General features: G+C 42.8%; 1 protein-coding gene across 1 annotated transcript in view; it reads right to left on the bottom strand.

Annotated features, from left to right (window-relative positions):
- LOC138590044 (plexin-A1-like) overlaps positions 1-20,402 on the bottom strand; it is a 294,703-nt gene that overhangs the window by 118,753 nt on the left and 155,548 nt on the right. The window contains exons 5-8 of the mRNA XM_069660575.1: positions 14,273-14,373; positions 11,314-11,437; positions 10,883-11,036; positions 9,360-9,459 (exon numbers count right to left, since the gene is read on the bottom strand). Coding sequence (XP_069516676.1) covers positions 9,360-9,459; positions 10,883-11,036; positions 11,314-11,437; positions 14,273-14,373 — 479 coding nt within the window. The remainder of the gene's footprint in view (positions 1-9,359; positions 9,460-10,882; positions 11,037-11,313; positions 11,438-14,272; positions 14,374-20,402) is intronic.

Below are 20,402 nucleotides of genomic sequence, written 5' to 3' on the forward strand. Positions count from 1 at the left end.
ACACAGAAACTGTGTGAGTGTCAGTTTTGTGTAGAGCTCTAACTCACCGTATCACTGATATCGATGCAAAGTCTGGTTTGGCTTTCAAAATAAAAGTTGTTGAGAAACATTGCACATTTTATGATTTTTGGACAGGGAATAATAATTAACACATAGTTAATGTTGCACCAGGATAAAATGGAAAAAGACCATGGTTTGGGTTTAAATAAGGTCCAACATGTGTACGTAGGTACATAACTAACGATCAAATTTCACCATTAACGACTGGTTTCACACAGGAATTGAGACCCCAGTCTCCTGAGTGAAAGTGTTTGTTTGATCCATCTCTACTAAGCTGACTTTTGCACTTCTCCTGTCACCTGACTTGATGGGGGACCTACAGCACCATATTTTGAAGCCTTGGGCCACAGACAAAGCTGCCATATTTGACAAGTTGGGAGTGAGTATTAGCTGAGTTTTTATATCAGCTTATCCAACACTCTACTTTCTATAGAGAGGAAATAAAAAGACTCCACTTTTCGCTCTTCATCGTCATGTTCTTGTCATTTTCATGCGGGAGGTCTTTGTAGGCTGAAAACCACTTAATTTTGGGCCATTCAAAGTTTGTTGTAAAATGATAAAAACAAGTTGGATAAACAGTAATTACACAGCGTGACAGAAGTTGATGTTCCCTGACTAAAAACTGCTTATATTCTCTTTCAACTAGAGAACAAGTCCTGGCTTTGTCCTTACACCACTTCTGAACTAAATTTCACTTAACTGGCGAAAGAAAAAGGAGCTCTAATTACACGTCACGTCAGTCCTCTCTCCCGTATGCTGTCACTGCACTCATTCAGGCCTCCTACAGCTCAACCCCCACAGTGTCTGCTCGCCAACTCACATCCTTCAAAGGAACTGATTGGGAACCTGTGAGGTCCACGGTATGTACCCATCATCCAGCGACCAATTAAGGATTTAGGACTTTATTAGGATCCCCATTAGCTGATGCAGAACATCAAAGGTATCAAAGTTCTGGCAAGGTTCTGGCATATCTTCCAAAATTTCAAGCTCTCTCTTTATTGATCGTTGAAGATGAAACATGTAGACTAATATCGCAGACAAATATACCCCAGTTTTGGGTTTATGGCACAGCTTTCTGACTCTATATAGAGAACCAAACAGAGCTAAAGAAGAGTGAAGATTGAACTTCATTCATACGAGAGACGAGACACATGACTCCAATTGATGCTAAAGCTGATCTGCTCCACGTTCCTTAAAGTTTTACTGTCCCCAAAAACTGTTTCTTTGTTACTGTGAAACTCAGCTCCCTAACAGTGAAACCAAATCCTCTCTATTGCCCCCTGCTGACTGGCTGCAGTACAGGTCACAAAGCACGCCTCCTCCATGTTAACAGATGGGACATGAGTCAAACTATAAAATCAAATACATCTTTCTCAAACATTGTTTCTGTCATTATAGTTACTTCTTGTCCAGGTGTTCATTATTCTCAAAAGTTTACTTTTAATTAGTTATTTGGTGCTATAAAAAAGGGGGTGTGGCCTCATGACTGACAGCTCTGTTGACAAATCGGGCTCCTACAGCATTCTGTTCCTGATTAGCAGAGTAGAGGAGGAACAACGAGAGGAGACGTAACTAACACTAACACTACAGTCATTGAACTTTCCATAACCGTGAATATCTGCTTCAGACCAACACAAGAAAAACACGATGGTAATGAGCCACCACGGGGGTTTAAAACCGGCTCCTCCCGACTCGAGGACAAAGACTCACAAGCTCACAGTGCCACCCTGCTGCAGGAAACACTGACTTTAAACTGGATTTCAGTCTAATCCCCTCTCTGCCTTTGTCCCTCTGTCCTTGGTTTATTCAGATTTTGGAGGGTTAACTCCTAAATCTGCTGTACCGGAGTGACAGAGCGATAGTGGCTTCATAAAGCCAGCGGTAAGCCAGTGAGACTAGACTGAACTGCAGTGTGAGGTTTATAATCAATGCCAGTGGATTTCCATGGGGAGACGGGGGGACTGAGGTTATGCTAACAGTCTGATGTTTGTTAGTAGAGCTGGTGAGCCAGTTCCTCCTCACTATTAACCCCAGGGTTTATCGATTTCTTGTTGCAGGGACACACACACCCACAGGCATGTGTGTGGACGACCATGGCTGCTATAACACACACCCACAGTATGGACACACTTCTACACACCAGCTGTCACCCATGTTGACATGCTGGCGTTCCTCTGGGTCACCTGGGCAGTGGAGACTTGTCCTACAGTGGAGCTGTCAATGCCTGGACAACCGGCTTGGGTAAGTGGCTGCACTGCTGCAATGTAGTCAATAAAATCCCCTGCTATTTAACAAGGCCTAGCAACAGAGCCGGGTCAAAAAGCCTTTTCATCTTCTCCATGCTTTTGTTCTAGCGAGGCTGGATCGATGGAACAAAGCTGTTCATATGCGAGAAATGGCCTCGCACAAAGCTATATGAGACGAGTGAATGATCATACGTTTGTTATATTCAGGTCAATGCAGATAAAGTCACAGATAAAGCATCAACCCTGTCCTAAGGAGGTCAGTAAAGGTAAGGGGCAATGTGTGTCGACCCAAATTAAGTAATACGTTTACATCTTCCTGTTTAAATATTAAAGTGATAATCTGAATGCGGTAACACAATGGTGATTGAGCCTATGGCCCACTGATGAAAGCCTTTGCATTTGCAGTATTACAGACTGGGTGACCAGTTAGTGACGCGTTTTCTATCAGCCAGCAGTGGTTGGTCTGCCCGAGAGGGTAGGCGGAGCTAAGTGGCTGCTTTTCCAGTCTCTGCAAGTGTTGCGAGTAAACAGTAATCTACTATGGCTGAACAAACAAAGAAAAGATGGATGACTACAGATACAACTTCAAAAGTAAGTGAAAATCCAAAGAAAAAGAAACAAATTTGACGCTCAGATGAAGCAAACAGTCTGAAAAGGAAAGCGACCGTCAGCCAGGAAAATCAAGAGTTACAACCGGAGCCAACCGTGGACGTCACACATGCAGCACTGTCTGGATATCTGGGAAGTGTGATCCCGCAATTACCTTAATGTCGCCATAGTTGGCGCCAAAGAGAAGGAAACTGAGACCTTCGAGATTGGAAATTTTTGCAGCTGAAATCTGTTGCAGATGAAATGTCCAAACCCCTTTGCACATCTAAATATTAATAACACAATTTCAATACTGTTATCAAGTCTTCTAATCTAAGTCTTCTAAGTCTTCTTCTAATCAGCTTATTGACTTACATAACCTTTGACCTGGGTTTAAGAGATTCGAGAGAAATAAAGCAGTTGTCGACACCTCAAGAAATGATATCACATTAAGCAAAAATACCAGTATACACACTGACTCATTTTTGTTGTTCCAACAGTTGATTACTAAGCAAAAAGCTTAAAAAGGCTGAATCAGTACTTCAAGCAATTTGTTGTGACTCTGCTTAAAGCGCTCGACTAGTTTGACACATCTCCCAGATATCTGTCATATGAGTGATAACACTGCCTGTGTGATACGTGAGCTATAAATAGGCCTCTTTGTGTTTTATCCAATAAAGCTCCAAAGTGAGCGGCGATAAAATGATGCATACATCATTAAGTTATAAGCACAGGAGCCAAATGAGGGGTTTAGATTCTCAACAGGGGACCCAGACTCATTATACGGTATTATTGTGTGTTGTCACAGCGATGTCCAAAAGCAGTAAGTCTGAGTCTCAATCCTCAGTTTAATTAAACCGGGTCACAATATTTGCAACTAAAATCTGCAAACAGTGATGTAATCCCAGAAAAGTTTGAACAGTTTCTGACAAGATGAGTCTGAAAGTTGATAACACAGTTGTGTCACGCGGCTACTCTCTGAATGAAAGGCAAAAAGCCTGGAAGTGAGAACCCTTCCTGGGGGGCCGGAGCGTGGGCGGGTCCCCTCCCTTGAGTGCCTCTTTTCACTGCATAGATTTCAGCCCTTTCATATTGTAATGGTCATAGTGGCCTGAGGCTGCAGCGCTAACCTTTTAGCTGTGTGGGACACATTATTCCTGACACAATGGGCACAATCTCTGTCTGGTTCGCTAACACTCTGCTTTAGATCTCTCTCTCCCTCTTCATGCCTCCTATCAGCTCTCAGGGAACCGGAGTTCTCTTCCCCATCCTGCTTTTCCCTCCAGCGCTTTCCCTCCGTTTTGTTTCTCTTCCTCTCTTTAAACATGCATTATTCCTCCTCCCGCATGCTCAATTAAACTATTCCAAACCTCTTTTTTAATGCAAATTTCTAATATTGTAACAGAGTATGTAAATAGCTTGTGGCGTAATTTGCTACACCGAGTCTGTGCCTTCTGTCTTGGTGCGCCTTCTGACTGTGTGCACCTGCTTGTATGAGAATGTGTAAGTGCTGCCGCATCCACCTTTGAGCACGTTGAGCGAGGCTGTGTGAAGTCACACACGAGCCCGTCTGGCCGCCTGCCTGCAGGCCGCTCTGCTTGTGCATCTGTGCTGATACTGTACGTCTGTGTGTCTGCTGTTGCTACACTTTCAGCCGCCCACCACGCCCACGAGGAGAACTCCATTATCTGAACAACGCAGCTCCTGTGCCTCCTAGAGTCGGCGGGGGGTCAAATATTCAGAGGTGAAAGGGGACGGCAGAGGGGGAGTGGTTTATAAAATGTGGGTTTATGTTACAGCTGCTGCGGTAATAACTGCACTGTAGTTTTACAGTCCTGCAGAGTCCTGAGGGGGGAGGTGAAGCCAACATCAAAGGCTTTAAACAGCAGCACGCCTGTTTATGGAGCAACGAGAGGACGGGGGGGCCAGGTGGGCTGCTTAATCAGGAGTACACACACCAACACTTACACATAAATCCGAAAACACTTACCGCATGCCCACAAACATGCATAAATAAACAGTACCGTGCAGTCACTTTGACACATCCTGTTCGCTCTCTAACTCCCAAACAGAAAACTCCACACACACATGTTCACGCACACACATTTACAAAATGATTCAGAGCCATTGAACCAGGCCTGGAGGCCCTGAGAAGTGGCCCAGGTGAGCTCTCTCTCCAAGCCCACTCCATTATGACCATCTCCACACAGGCACCCCGGCTCGAGCTAATTAACCGCCTATTACTATGCAGATATATGCAGGGCCGAGAGCAGAGCGCAGGCAATAAATGGCCTTGATGAACGAGAGAGGGGCAAGAAAAGAGAGTTTGGGGGAGGGGGGTGGAGAGGGATAAGAGGGGTCGAGACGAGAGAAGAGAGGGATGGGAGAAGGGAAAGTAATAGGCGGACAAGAGGAAGGTGGTAAGGCGGGAGAGGAGGAGAGTACCAGAGGGCTTGAGGGAAGGATGATCACATGGAAGAGAATAAAAGCAGGACAAGTGCACTCTGCAGTCCTTATTACTAGTTGCTGTTAATGCCGGTCATTCAGGAATTAAAGGTTACAGTCGTAATTAGTTGTTTTGAGTTTTTAGCTCTTTTTTGCATCTGAACTTTTTACAGAGGAAGACTTTTTTAAAATCATTTCTGGGATTGAGAAGTCTTGTCAGTCCGACCAGCTCCACATGTGTTGTTTTCTGTCAGATGGATGATTATGACATAACTTAATGGCCCTGTCTTTAGCTGCGCTTGTTTTTCTGATAACTTAAAGGAGCAGTTCGCCCCTGGAAAAAGCCACTGTCAGTCAAAGCTGGTGTTCTCTGTCATCGATAGAAGCAATAATATTTCAAATTGGCGCTATAGCTGTGGAGACAGTTGTACAAACAGCTTGCTGTTTAGCCCATTCAACATTCCTACAACACCCAGCGTGCATTGCGCCTCTCCCTATGAAAGGAACGGCCCAGCGAGAGACGCTGGAGTGAAATACTAACATTTTCCAGTCAAGGACATTGATCGCTGCAGGCAATGGCTCAGAGTGGTACAGAATCCGAAATACGACGAGAATATACCGGAGGATCTTCTATAAAATCTTCGGGCCTGCAGTCTACATTTCAAACCTGACGATTTTGAACGAGACATGACATCGGAGGTGGGCGTCCTAGATTGAGGAAGAGTAGTTTAGCGAGCTCCCTGGCCTTCACCAAATTATTCGTTTTACGTAGTCTGGTGGAGGTTTTCCAGGGCGGATAGCGTCCTCCAAAGGCACAGAGCCAAATAGCATTTTTTCCTACCATAATGGCATTAGCTCCACATAATAGCATGATAGGATTGAGGTTGAAAATCTGCGAACTTGCCGTTTAAGGACTCCAAAGACTGAACCACATGTTGAAATAAGAAAGTTAGAAATAACAGCGATGGAGCTTAAAACAGAAAGTAGTGGCCGCAAATGTTTGTCTGTTTTATGTCCAGATATTTGGACTCTCCCTTCCTGCATACTGCTCTTCTTTTTAAAAGAAACAGTCGTCTTATCCAAAAAGAAAAAAAAAAACAAAGAAAAAAAAGATGGAAAATGGATAGAACAAAAGGATATTTTAAATGATGTAAACATTAGAGGAGGAAGCACTGCTGCCATCAATCTACACTTGGCAAGCAAAAGAGAAATCCACTCTGAGTGTGCCAGAGATGCATTTTCATTGCAGGTGTATCGACACAAAGTGGAGATAGCTAAATGTGAGTCTGTGCCAGGTGGAAGAGGCTACAGTGAGAGAGACATAGTGCGTATGTGAGGACGGAATCCAGTCAGCGACTTCAGAGGAGCAGCCAAGAGTCATTTAGGGGATGACATTTTATTTGTTTTCATTTAACCTTTATTTAACAAGGCAGGTCAATTACGGACACATTCTTCATCCGGTATCAGGCTGATTTCTCACCGCTGCTCTGCTTCTCTTTCTTCTCTCCCTCTCTCCTCTTTTTGTGCAAGTTCAATGAAAATCTTTACTGGCATTAAAAGACAAAAGCACAATTAAGCCTGAATAAAAATAAATCTACAGGCACTTCTTCCCGGATAATAAATGCTCTCACTGCTGTCAGTGTGATTTCAGCTCCAGGCCTGTACTTTGTGGTCTATATAGCAATTAACAAAATAAGGTTAAATCAAGCATAATTCCAAATATTATTTTGTCTCTACAAACAATGAGAAATAAAATGAAGCTGTTGCTTGTTGCTGAGTTCCTTCCAGGGTTCATTATTTCAGACCAGTCGGGAAAGCAGCTGATCTCCGAGTCGCCTGACCTTATCGTCTCAATAAACTACTTTTCAATAAAAAACATTACCAAACAGCTCACACTAAATCAGTGCTAATGTCTGCTGATAAAGTACCTACCACCAACCACTGTTGTTACAGCTCTGCCCTTAAGTTGCTTGAGGTAATGCAGCGCCTAGTATTGTTGATTTATATTCTCTAAAGCTAGTCAGCTAAAGTCACTTTAAACTTGCATTTTCACATCATATGCAAATTTAGCAACTTAGAGCTGTAAAGCTAGCTGTGCTTTCTGGCAGTCTGAGTGTAACGACAGCACAGTCAACACAGGCTCGGTGGATGGCTGTTTATTACGAGCCTGGTTCTGCTCAGCGTTTCTGCCTGTTAGAAGTTTTTCCTTGCCACTGTTTGCCAAATGTTGCCAAGCATTTGCTCATGGTGGATTAATGGTGGGTATATGATACAACCAAGAGTACGGTTTTGACCTGCTCTATATGTAAAGTGTCTTGAGATAACATTTGTTATCCAAATAAAAAGTAATCGATTGATAATGTGTGTATACAAAGAAAAGAAAATATGCTTAACATGCTGCACAGCCCTGACTGCTAGAGGTTCTATTTTATGCATAGCAACCAAAAGATAACATGCTTGGCCTATGCTGAAAGCATATTATGACTGTCTGCTACCTGCCAGCTGTTGGTCACTTGCACTCATACCAACCAAGCTGGCTTTGAACATCTGAAGACGAACTACACGTGAGATCAAGTAACATTAATAAAACAATACAAGTTTCAATATAGAGTATAGTATAGAACCACGGTTCTCAACTGGTGGGTTAGGACCCAAAAGTGGGTCGCTGGGCTGTTTTCAGTGGGTCGCGGAAGTGAAAAAGTTGTGGCAAAAAGTCTATGCTGTGCTTTTATTTTGAAGGACATGGGTTTCCTATGACGTGCAAGCAGTAGAAGTGAACCTACTGTTACAGTTACATTCTTGAAACTCGATGAGCCCGACAGTAGTTGTTGGAAAAAGGCTGTTAATTGAATGAATTGTAGAGGGAATATTTTCCTGGCACTGCTACCCGCTGGTCATTTTGGTTGACTTTCATACCGTTCTGTTTCGTGAAGCTGACATACTGCGATGTTTCGTTCCGTCTCAGGTCCAAACTGCACCATTTTTTATTAAACACATTTTAGTGGTGGAGAATTTTCAGAAATTTGGGTCACAATTTGTCATTACGGAGGTGGTGGTGGGTCCTGAGGTTAGACCAGTTGAGAACCACTGGTATAGAACGAACTTTAGTTTGGCCAAGGGACATTAAAGGTAGCAGCAGCTGAGAGATGCGTATCCTAGTACAACTTTTACGGTGACAAATCTTGAGGCTCTCATACAAAAAAAATAATTTTCTTGTCTTACTGTCTTTCGGTTTTTGCAGAAACCCTTCACTGTTCAGCTCTATAACAACTCAAATACTAATAATATTTCATACATTCATATTTCATCAACTAAAGAAACAACAAAATGTTGATGATACACCATGCACCATTTATAACTATTTAAATGAACTACTGCCGACAACAAATTACTGATTATTGTATTTGAACATGTTGCACAACTCTCTCCAGCCCGCTGTGCTCTTCTTTCCTAAATAACAGATTCAGCATTGCGGGCCTGTATAAATCCAAACACTGCTCTCATGCAGCGCTGAAAAGCCAATCATTATTCCCATACCTAAATCAGGGATAATTCATTTTCCAAGGAACATGAATGATGTATTTTAGCCACCCAGGCTTGGCTGCCCTTCGAGGTCTTGCATGGTTAGCAATTGATTTATTATTTCACTCACCAGTAGTTGCTTCATTGCTTTAGATTTAATTAACTAATTGATTTGTAAAAAGCTTTAATACATTGAATAATGAATTAGCAGAGGTCGCACGCTCTTCTCCCCTTTCCCCATGATAGGAGTTATTTGCAGGCCGATATTTGAGTACTATTGCTTTTTGTAAGGAGCCATAGTAACCTTTTCCCTTGATCAATGCTTTCCACCTGCCTGCATATTGCTGTGTGTGTGATCTTATTGTATACTGGAAATAGCATTTGGGCTATTCAGCTTTGAATAAAACTGCATATGCAGAGATTTTCTTTCTCAGTCCTTTCTTCCTTTTTCAATTCCTAAAACTTAGCAAGAAACTCATTATATTAAAATGTACTCACGATTGGTGGACGCTGCAGTTGTAGAAGACCAAGTCCACACTGGCAAACTTCTTCCCCGTCTCCTTTGACTTCAGATACAACTTTATCACTCGTTGGTCTCCTACAGGAAGTCACAGAACACCATTTAACATTTTTATTTCTTCTTTCCGCAGACATTCTGTTCTTCTATGGTATACCACTGATGTTATCATATACAGTGAGTGTATGGAAAATCTTTCATGAACCCAGGATCATGACCGAGCCCAAGCAATACTTTGTGAAATGTTAACAGCTTCATTTTTGATGTTACTTGTCAATTCCTGTACATCTGACATTTTGGAGCCTCCGTGTTTTTGCTGGAGAGTAAGCAGAGCCTGGAGCCGAATCAATAGAACTGGTGAGGAAGTAACTCAATGGAGGAAACCGCTCAGCTGTCCAGATAAATGTACGGCTTTTGTGCAGTAAGTCTGTGAATCAGCAGTTTCTCATTTTGATAATCGCAAAGCAATTGGTGCAGTTTAAAGAGAAGAATGAGTCGTGTTTCTCACAGCTGAACGAAGAAAACAATTTATGTTTGTGCAACATCAAACAGAACTGCTCAACCGAAGAGCCTGGAATGAAGAGCGATCTTGTCTCGGAAACACAAGTTTGTTTAATGCCTAAAATGTTTCTTCCGGGGCAAAATAGTCTGGCCACCACAGCTGCCTTGCTGTGGTGGCCAGACTATTTTACTGCAAGAGATATATGAAGCCCCAAAGTGCAGGATCAGTAATCATATTATAATTCAAATGATTAAATTGCTTTGTCAGATTTAATTACAGTGGTGCATACACCCTTAAACAAACAAGCTTAACATAGCTATTAGAATTCAGCTTATTAGCTTGTTATCAAAGTTTAGCTAGTTAGCAACTGTTAGCTAAAGTAACCACAATATCAAAGTTATTCTGAATCAACTATCTCCCAAAGTGGGAGTCGTTCCGTTCTGAACCAGTACCGGAGAGACAAAGGCGAAATGGCAGGGCGGAACAGTGCCATGTGTGTTTTTCGCTTCACAACACCAGTGCTTGGTCCAATGTGAAATGGCAAAAGCTAATAATGGCGGGGCTTCGTTGTGCCGTTTGCTGTGGCGGAATTGCAATGGACATTGCTACAGACTAACAGCCAAACAAATACACCCCTTTCTCTGGCGTTCCTTTAGAAGCTCCGCCTACAAAATCCCCAGACATGCATTGCCAGAGCAACAACTCTAACAACAAATCTTTTCAAGCAATATGGTGGAATCAGAGGTGTCTGCTGCCCAAGTGAAAGTTATAAGTTGAAGCCATTCTTATCACTTACATGGTGTATCTCCTTGCTATCAGTTTTATTTAATTAGCTTTACTAGGCTTAACTTAGCAGCTAATTAGTCTTGAAGGCTAATTAACTGGCTGCCTCATAAGTTAAATAGGATTGTGACTGTGTTAAATTACAGTCTTACAGTTGGTAGATTCAGAATAACATAGCAACGTGTGTTTCTGTAATGCTGGGATAGTTTTACTTCTTACCCTGGTCTCGTGTGATGGGGATCACCTCTTTAGTGGAGGGGGACAGGCAGAAGATCCGTCCTCCGTAGATCCTTCCCTCGGTCTCTACATAGTCCTCGAAGGAGCAGTTCACTCCAGCAGACAGACTGGGCACATTCTGCGTCTGAAGTACCAACTGAGAGCAGAAAGAAGAGGGAGAAAATTAATTTAAAATCAATATAATTCAATAGCAATGCAATAAGCAAGATTTCTAGTGACGCACAGCAGAAAATGCTGCTCAAATACAGGACTCAAAACTCAGCACTCAGCTCCTACTCAAAGTGATGGACAGGAACAAGCTTCATTATATCTCATTTCACCTGTATCCTTTTCACTTTTACTGTCCATCTCTCCTCCCTGTCACACACGAACAACATGTCGCAACACAACACCAACACTCTGACATATCATACCTGCACTTCTGACATGGTGACAGAGACGGTGTCGGGCTGGACGGACAGTCGGACACACTGCTCCACTCTGGTGGTGAAACGCTGAGGCTCCTCTGCTCGCTCACAGTGGTCTTTCCTCGAGCATCTGCAGAAGGAGGATACACTACAGTCACATCTCCTCGAAAACATTGATTCAGATTGGTTAAGTGTTCCGTAGATACACATTAATGATGGTTGCTGTTGTGGTTTTCAGGCAGAGTTTTTGTTTCTGGGTGCATGGAAGTATGGGAGTATATGAGGGAACTGCATATAAACACAGTAACCTGATACTGTGTTTAAAAGGCCTGACCATGGGAACTCTAAATTGATGCCTAAATTGATATCATAAAGATGAATATTTTCAAATGCTTCATATCCACTGAGTACGTTTAACCAAAGCTAAAAGATAAGGTTAGTCAAAAACCATGAGATCAGGACCAGGCGAACAATGATCTGTTGTAATAAGACTTCAGCCAGACTGCCCGCAATCTTCATGCCATAAATATCAGTATGTGATGATGTCATCAACAAACATCATGATGACACTAAAGAGCCTAACTGGGAACCTACACCGACACTGTAGCGCCAGACGAACGTGTGCGACATGTAAGCGTTACGGCAGCATCTACAGCAAAGATGAGTCTTACAGTCAGCCAGATTCCTGGGCATAAATAGGGGTGGCAGTGACGCCCAAAAGCCGGAAACAGTAGAAGAAGACAACTTTGGAACCGACTCGTAGACTTATTTCTTAATTGTGCATAAATTCTGTATTTATGTCGGATGTAGAAGTCAAATGAGAATTAATTAATAGGATTGGCATACCCAGATGTTGAGGAAATGTACATATTCACTGCTCTTTCTAATTAATCTTGCCTGCTCATCTAGCCGATCAATAAATTCAAAAGGAAACTGAAATCGAAGTTGGCCAAAATGAAGAGATCACATTATTTAACATGGAGTCCTGGGGCTCAGTGGTAGAGTCGCTCGTCTTTCAATTGGAAGGTCGAAGGTTCGATCCCCAGCTCCCTCAGGCTACATGTCAAAGTATCCTTGGGCAAGACACTGAACCATGTAGCCATAGCCAACAGGTATGAATGTGATAACTGATTGACAGTTGGGCACTTTACGTAACAGCCTCTGCCATCAGTGTATGAATGGGTGAATGTGTCTGTCGTGTAAGAGCAGCTTTGAGTGGTCGCAAAGACTAGAAAAGCGCTATATAAGTACAGTCCATTTACCTTTTACCTTGGTTGTGGGCATGTATTTACATCGTGGTCAGTGGCTTTCTACTCTTCACTGACGCGCAGCAGCGGGGAAAATAGATCTTGACGCGTAAATTGAAGGGAGGGTTAGAACTAGCGTATTATGCCCGCCTCCCGCGCAGTATACGCAATTGGTGGAGATTGCAGCATTGAATTACATTGGAGCAGTTCTGTCCCGGCACATGCGTTCTCAAACACGTTGCCTGTGTAGATTCCCCCGTTAGTTTTCAGTCAATTCACAAAGGATTGTGCAATCATGTCAATCAATGTAATCGATGTAAAAGACGGTTTAAGAGAGACAGAACCTGGTGTCATTTTTAAGATTGCAAATTTTGGTATTCTGACCCAAATATCTATGAGTGTATCGTTATGTAATCGATCCATGGTTTACCAAGGGTTAATCGCACTTTTTAATAATTCTAACTGTGTAACTGGATGGTAAGTTCTGAGCAAAGCACAACAGTCAAACATACAGTAGATCCTAATACACAGGCAGAGTGCAAAACAAATGGGGCACAGATTTAGTTCAGGCAGAGCACCAAAGTCACTCTTGCATTAGCTAATTGGCACCAGCTGCTCATTCATGCTTCCCCATCAGTGGCTCATTCATCAGCTGCTGGGCTATCAGCACAGGAGTGTACATGGTGGCCTTTACAGCCTGACACTTCTCACTGTGCTGTACCGAGACCCTCCCTATGACTGTTTAGCCTGAGCAAATCTGAGGCCAGATGGGTACCTAAATCTTCAAATTTTGAAGTGTATGGCAATTAATAAAGTTGCCATACATGACAAGTCGGGAGTAAGACGTGTGGTGACAAGCTGTAAAACGTTACTTCCCACAGATTAATGATACAAAATAATTTATAAAGGTCCATATTTAAAACGCACTGATCACAAAGGACCTTTTTTGATCCAAATGTGAACAATTATGATCCAAGATGCCTCGGTGTATTGGTGTGCATTGTTTTGTCTTGATTTGTGTGTTGTGTCACAATATACTGAGCTCTTACAGCAGAGAAAAGCTCATGAACATTCGGATTACAATATCGTCGGGTGCATTTCCCACTTGTTTAATGGAATCCGTGGAGTTACTGGGCATTCTGGTCAAAGGTGCCGGAGGCGAGGGAAACGGACCGGCACGCTTGTGTCTCTCTTACTGGGTATTTTTCTCTTCAACGTGCGTTCCCTGTGCAATAAACTGGACGAACTCCAGCTACTGGTGTGAACAGAGACTTTTCTACATCTTCTGTTTTGTGCTTCACAGAGACGTGGCTGTGTGGAATGATACCGGACTCTGCATTGCAGCTGGCAGGATTCCACCTCTAATCTATTTTCATTAACTGTAAATGAGCTCTTTAATTGCACCTGTTGCATCTTGTAATCTTTTGTATTATATTGTTTTTTTATATCTTATTCTTGTTGATTATTTTGTATCTAAATTCTATTTATGGTCCCTGACAGCAGGAGTCCTACTGTTTAATAGCTTTCTATGTTTCTATGTTAACTGTTGTATGTATAAACCCACACCTTGTAATGAGACATTAAAACTGCAGTGCCAAAGAGGAAGTCTACATAAGACTGGTTAATACAGATACAGCATTTTGTGCAAGGTTCCTACTTCATGTAACCCCTAAAATGACTGCATGGATAAAACGTAATGAGCAGGTTTTTGCACTTACACATTATGCAGCACACACCAGCCGCAATGAGGGTCACCTGACCCCAGGCAGGCTCCGCAGGAAGTGTACTGCTCGCAGCTCTCCACTGGCACACGAGTGACCTGGGAATAAAACACACACCTGGTTAATATGGCAAACCAAACTTCCATACTCCACCTTTCCAGCTGCATATACCATACAGTCCTGATGTACATGGGATGTACCAGAGGTGTCCTGCGCCTGGAACATGAGATTAAAGGAACAAGCCCACTGTGACTATCAGAGATAAACAGCTCTGGAGGTGCTGCTTATAACTCCACTCTGCTGCATACAAGGCTAGAGGGGGAGAAGTGAAGGTTTAAACACGTGTAAACACACACACGGGTTAAGATTACACCCTCTGACAAACATCTCTCTCTAATATACTGTGTACTGCCCGCAGTTCTTCAGGAGGTCAGGAAGCACGGATGCAAGCAAGCTGTTTACTTCAAGAGATGCTAAACACGATCCAAAAAAGTAAATACACTAAAACTACACTGGAGCCTCAAACTTCAAACAGTCTTAAAGGGGATTTCCACTGTCCACTGTTCCACTTTCAACCTGGATCCTTACTTATATATTTGGGTCCTAACAAAATACGTACAAAAGTTTCATTGGTTGAGTTGATTGCTTCAGCCGGCTCATCCAAGATGAGCTGCAATGGCTTCAACATGATCTTCAGGGCAAACAGGCCCATCATAGTTTTCCTCTTAAACTTCATGTTTTACCACCAACAAACTTTGATTGTTATTCAAAGTGACTGACAATATTGAAGAAGGATCAACACAAAAATCGATATTCAGACAGTGTCGCATGTGTGACGTCCACGGTTGGCTCTCGTTGTAACTCTTGATTTTCCTGGCTGACGGTCGCTTTCCTTTTCAGACTGTTTGCTTCATCTGAGCGTCGAGTTTGTTTCTTTTTCTTTGGATTTTCACTTCTTGTTGAAGTTGTATCTGTAGTCATCCATCTTTTCTTTGTTTGTTCAGCCATAGTAGATTACTGTTTACTCGCCGACACTTGCAGAGACCAGAAAAGCAGCCGCTTAGCTCCTCCTACCCTCTCTGTCAGACCAACCACTGCTGGCTGATGGAAAACGCGTCACTAACTGGGCGCCGCTTGTGATTTTTTTCCCGCCAAATTCGCACCAGACACCCAGTCTGTGATACTGCAAATGCAAAGGCTTTCATCAGTGGGCCATAGGATCAATCACCATTGTGTTACCTCATACGGCGACAGATAGAGACTTAACAGACATTCATTTAAATGAAAATCGAGATTATCACTTTAAACTAGAAATCTTATGTTGCAGAACATGGTCGATGCCAGTCTGGTTTGACCAGTTAGATTGTTTGTGTTATTGGATTGTGTTGGGTCTGGTTCCCTTTAAAACACCCACAACACAACAAGCTAACAGGTGGAGGCAGCAGTACATCAGCAACCAGTGTGTTAAATATGAAAACGACTGTGATTGTCAGTGGAGTCTGGTGTTGAGGAGAGCAGTGGGCTGTTTCTGGTGTCAAATAAGGATCTTTAATTTCCTCTTTTCATTGGTGAAATGAATAAAAACTAAAAAGCCACTAAACTACTTCCTTCAGGTTGGGCTTTGACTTCATTACACATTCCAATCAGCGGCGTGACTCACATTGATGCAGGTAACGCAACTGCGTATGGACAGGCTGTTGTTTTAAAGCTGCACTTTCACACTTCTGTCATTCATTGCTCACATTACGTTATGCTACATCTGATAGTGATGTTGTGAGATTGAGCAAGCTGCAGGTGAGCATCGCACAGGGCCAATGATGGCTAATCTATGTATTAATCATGCTTTGTTCACTTGTCATGATGAAAAGAAACACTTGAAGACAGCAGGGCTGAGCTTTCAGGCGTTGTCCGAGGTGCTGAAGTTGTAAACGTGCAGAAACAGGTACATGAAACAGTCACTAACATGTTCATATTTATACAAACTACATTTTATGTGAGATTGAGGCTGCTATTGTAACTGAGCAAACTGTATTTAAGGGCGGGGAGAGGCAAAGGGGAGGTACGTCGCAAACTGAGGAGCAGGCAGAACATTATGATGCACCGTGACTGACACGGCTCGCTTTTAGCCTTGCATTGGGGCCCGGTGCTGACACGTTACGTCACTGATTCCAGTACATGATATCCCATGAAACTTCAGTTGTAACTGTAAATAAACAAAGCCATATGGCATTTTCTTTTGGGGCCTTTACTCTGTCAGAAACTATACACCTTCAATTATGGGAGCTGTGGTTCTCACATAACAACCGAGCAAAAAGGAAATACCTTAATTCATTGAAACACAATGAATCCTACACATGGCTGACATATTTCTGCACACATTTCATCGCGACATAAGAGGACCAAGTTCCCTTAATGCCTGTGAATTACTTGCAAAGAATGTGCTATTGTACTTAACACCATCGAGATAAACATCAAGGATTACTCCTTTTGTCCGCTAAATCTCTCCAGGCTGCCATCTGCGTGTCTGCATGTCGAAGATAAGATGAAACTTTAATGATCTCTTTGGGGGAAATCGGAGAACTTGGGTATTAACAAGGACATCAAACAATGTTGTCGAAATGTACCTGCCTCTAAAAACTGCAACCAAAGAGGAATAGACCCGAACATCAGGCGAGAGAGTGAGACGGAGAGGAATTACCATTGAAGGAGTCTATTTCGGCAGGTAGTTGTCTTTGCAGCTCTAATTAAACATGTTTTCTGCTGCTGTCTGCATTTTAACCATCCACCATCTGTCGGCACGATTACCAGGACGTGTTACCTTGAATTTCACCAAGGTTTTCACATTCTCTTAAGTCGAGGAATTATCCTTTAAGAAGGCATTTTGAAAAGCTTTAATCATTCCTGTCCACACTGATGTTTATTACAGCAGTGTTTCAGCATCCAAGTGTTTTACCTGTACTTGCTGGGCGCTGTTTGCCCGTGACAGACAGATTTGCAGCTGCCGCCTCAGGCAGACACTTACACACTCTGGTGAGGAAGTTAAAATTTGGACCACGTTGAGAGTTTGAGACAAGTTTCTGGGGCAGTTGTTAAATACTTAAATACATCGCTGACCACCCAAGACATGTTCCTATGCATGAGCACACGCACACACCTCCAGCTGCCCCAGTCAAGAGAGGTACAACATCAATAGCACTACAAAGGCAGGGGGCACACCAGGTGAGCTGGAAAGGAGTGAGGGTGAATTCTAATGGCAGCTGCAGGCGCAGCAGTGTGGACACCTTCAAAGAAGACACTCTTCCCTATATGCATCGTTTTTAACTTCTCTATCTTCAAACAGTGAATCAGACTCTTTTCATGTCTCCTGCATCATTCATCTGACAGAAATGCACACGTTGGAACATGTCACCGTGTACCTCAAATGTGTCTACATTCCACCCTATCCTATATTTTGCATTCATCCAATTAGTGGATCAGTGTCGACCTGAAGATCACACTGTTGCATTCGAGGCTCATCATCTTCTCGTGCTGCTTTTAAAGGGCCCACCACTGCCAAAGCTCCTCCTTCACAGAGTCCTGATTCATGGAGCAGCAGCTGCCTTCCTGCTGAGCTGATATGATCCAGTCTCTAAGCCTCTAATGCAGCTAAGAAAGCATTCTGCACCCAATTTGTGGTTCAGTTTGAAGTTTGATTAGTTTGTTGAGGTGCCCGTCAAGAGAAAACTGACCCTCGACCCTCGACCCTTGACCCTAAATCGAAAGCTTGCATTACTGCTGATGCTGCACCGATCCACCCGTCAATCTCATGATCCATTTTACCCTCACTCGTGAGCAAGACCCCGAGATACTTAAACTTGTTAGTAATCTTGTGTTCAGCAAGTCACAAGTCATCTGCAGTCTGCCTAACTATACGGCAGTGTGAACCCAAGCAGATTTTGCTGTGATGAAATATAAATTGAAACAGAGGGCCCGGAAGAATGTGAAAATAACTACTTCACATTTCCGTTTTGTGATTAAAGCCATGCTTTGTCAAGACGAACTACGCTAAAAACTTAGGTGGAGCTAGTTTCAACCATCTGTGACGCATCTTTAGGATGTTTAAATGCAAATTTATTGATCAAGTTAAAAATTTCAACTCGTGCGTATGTTGCAAATATGCCGGAATTTGCATCTGCACATATCTTTGCATTGACTTTGTAAGTAATCTTGCCCCTCCTCTTTTGTCCTGATGACAACTTAACGAACAGACCACTGCATGCAAACAAAAACGTTCTCTGATCTTGGTGCCATATACGGTGGAATATACGGAGAGAGTGTGCTTGTATAACTTTGGCACATTATATATGTGTGTATATTTCATTGACTTCTGTGGATGGGATGTAGAGATCTGTTCCGCACATGCTGTTATTTATAAAGTCGCATCCCTTGACAGCTTTCACAGCACATTTCTCAACGAGATGCCAGTAATCTCCTCTTTCTGTGTCACTCTGATGTACAGTTGGACACAATAGCTTATGGCAGATTCATAGCTTGATAATAGTAACCTGTGTCTGATAACTATTGTAATGCTACCATTACCAGGCCTCTTACAGGACACCAAATAGCAGCAGCAAATTGCAGTCATTACTTGCGCTTGGACAAATGCTAGTGCTAGTAATACAGGCTGTCTCATAGAGAGAGGAGGGGGAAAAAAACATGTCACACTCAAGCACAACAGCCAGGGAGAGAAGTTTATTCAATGTGGCTTTGTGTTAGTGGGGAGGATGATGTATTCCTATGGAACAGTTCAATTATTGAGTTTTAGAAAACAGATAATGGGATGGGAAACGGGAGATGCTCGGCCAAAGACTCTTTGTCTTACTAAGGTGGCTGGGGAATGCGTGTGCGTGTGACAATAAGTAAGTGAGAACCACCTATTTATATTAAATATGGCATTTTCATCCTGGCCTATTTGCTGCCGAGAGGGAAACACATTCATCTGTGGGCATTAGGAGGAGGCGGGGGAGAGAAGGGACAGGAGAATTAAGAGCTGAGGTGGAGGAAGATAGAAAGAATGAAGCACACAGTGTGAAAATGTCCATTTTAACCATTAATTTTAGTCCTCGAAGTGATAATGGAGAGTGTTTGTAGAGGAAAAAAAAACCTTCCGCTGGGATTTGGAAGCTTTTTTTTTTCTTATTACAAATTGCAAATAAATAACAGAGCAAATGAGCTTCTCGCATTTGGGTCATGATAGAGAGGCTCTTAATTTGCCTCGTGGCGGATGAGAGGAGGGGGGCAGAGAGTGGAAGGAAGGGGGTGGGTGGATGAGGGATGCAGGGAAGGATGGATGAGAAAGACACACAAATGTAATTGCAACTGATGTTTCATTCCACATATGGGGCCCGTGCAGGCCCAGCTAGCCGCAGCTATAGGCCCGGCTGTAATTGTCCCATCTGTATAATATGGGGTAGAATATAAGGTGCTATCACTACACAATAGGCTGATGGATGGCTTATAAGGCCAGCAGGCAGGATATTAGGACCGCCATACAAACACGCATGTAACCAGCAACACAGTGGCTGCAGATATGCAATTTGTCGCATGTGCACTCTGACGTCAACACTTCGCGCATAAAGATGGTGAGAGTTAATGAACTGTATGAACTTTAACATGCGGATGTGAACAAGGGCACTCTCCACAGCATGAAGATACCGACACTCTGGATAAGAGGTTTACATTATGAAAAGAGAGCTGCTCTCAGTCAGAACTCGTCAAACACGGCAGCTTGTTCAGAGCCAAACGCTTCGAACTATGACGATCAAAGTATCCTTCTAACCACATTTTTGGATGCTGGACTGGGCGTTAAAATTAAACATGCTGCTGTCATCAGTGCACAAAAACATAACATATTATAACACAACACATAATTCAAAAGTGAACCCATGATCTTTGTCCCAAACATATTCAAATATTTATGGTGCCAAAATGTAACCAAACTGCAACCATTAACCGCGTATTTGTCGTTGCACGTCAAAATAAAATAAAACGTGAAAACCTTTACTTTGAAAGGCTGCATTAAGCTAAGGCCCTGTGTCCACATATCCACCTTTTCTGTTGTTCCCAGTGAGGACAGAGCGTATGCGGC

This window comes from Semicossyphus pulcher, unplaced genomic scaffold, assembly GCF_022749685.1.
Source record: "Semicossyphus pulcher isolate SPU_LCO1_2020_fin unplaced genomic scaffold, fSemPul1.0.p SCAF_13, whole genome shotgun sequence".
NCBI classification, from domain to species: domain Eukaryota; kingdom Metazoa; phylum Chordata; class Actinopteri; order Labriformes; family Labridae; genus Semicossyphus; species Semicossyphus pulcher.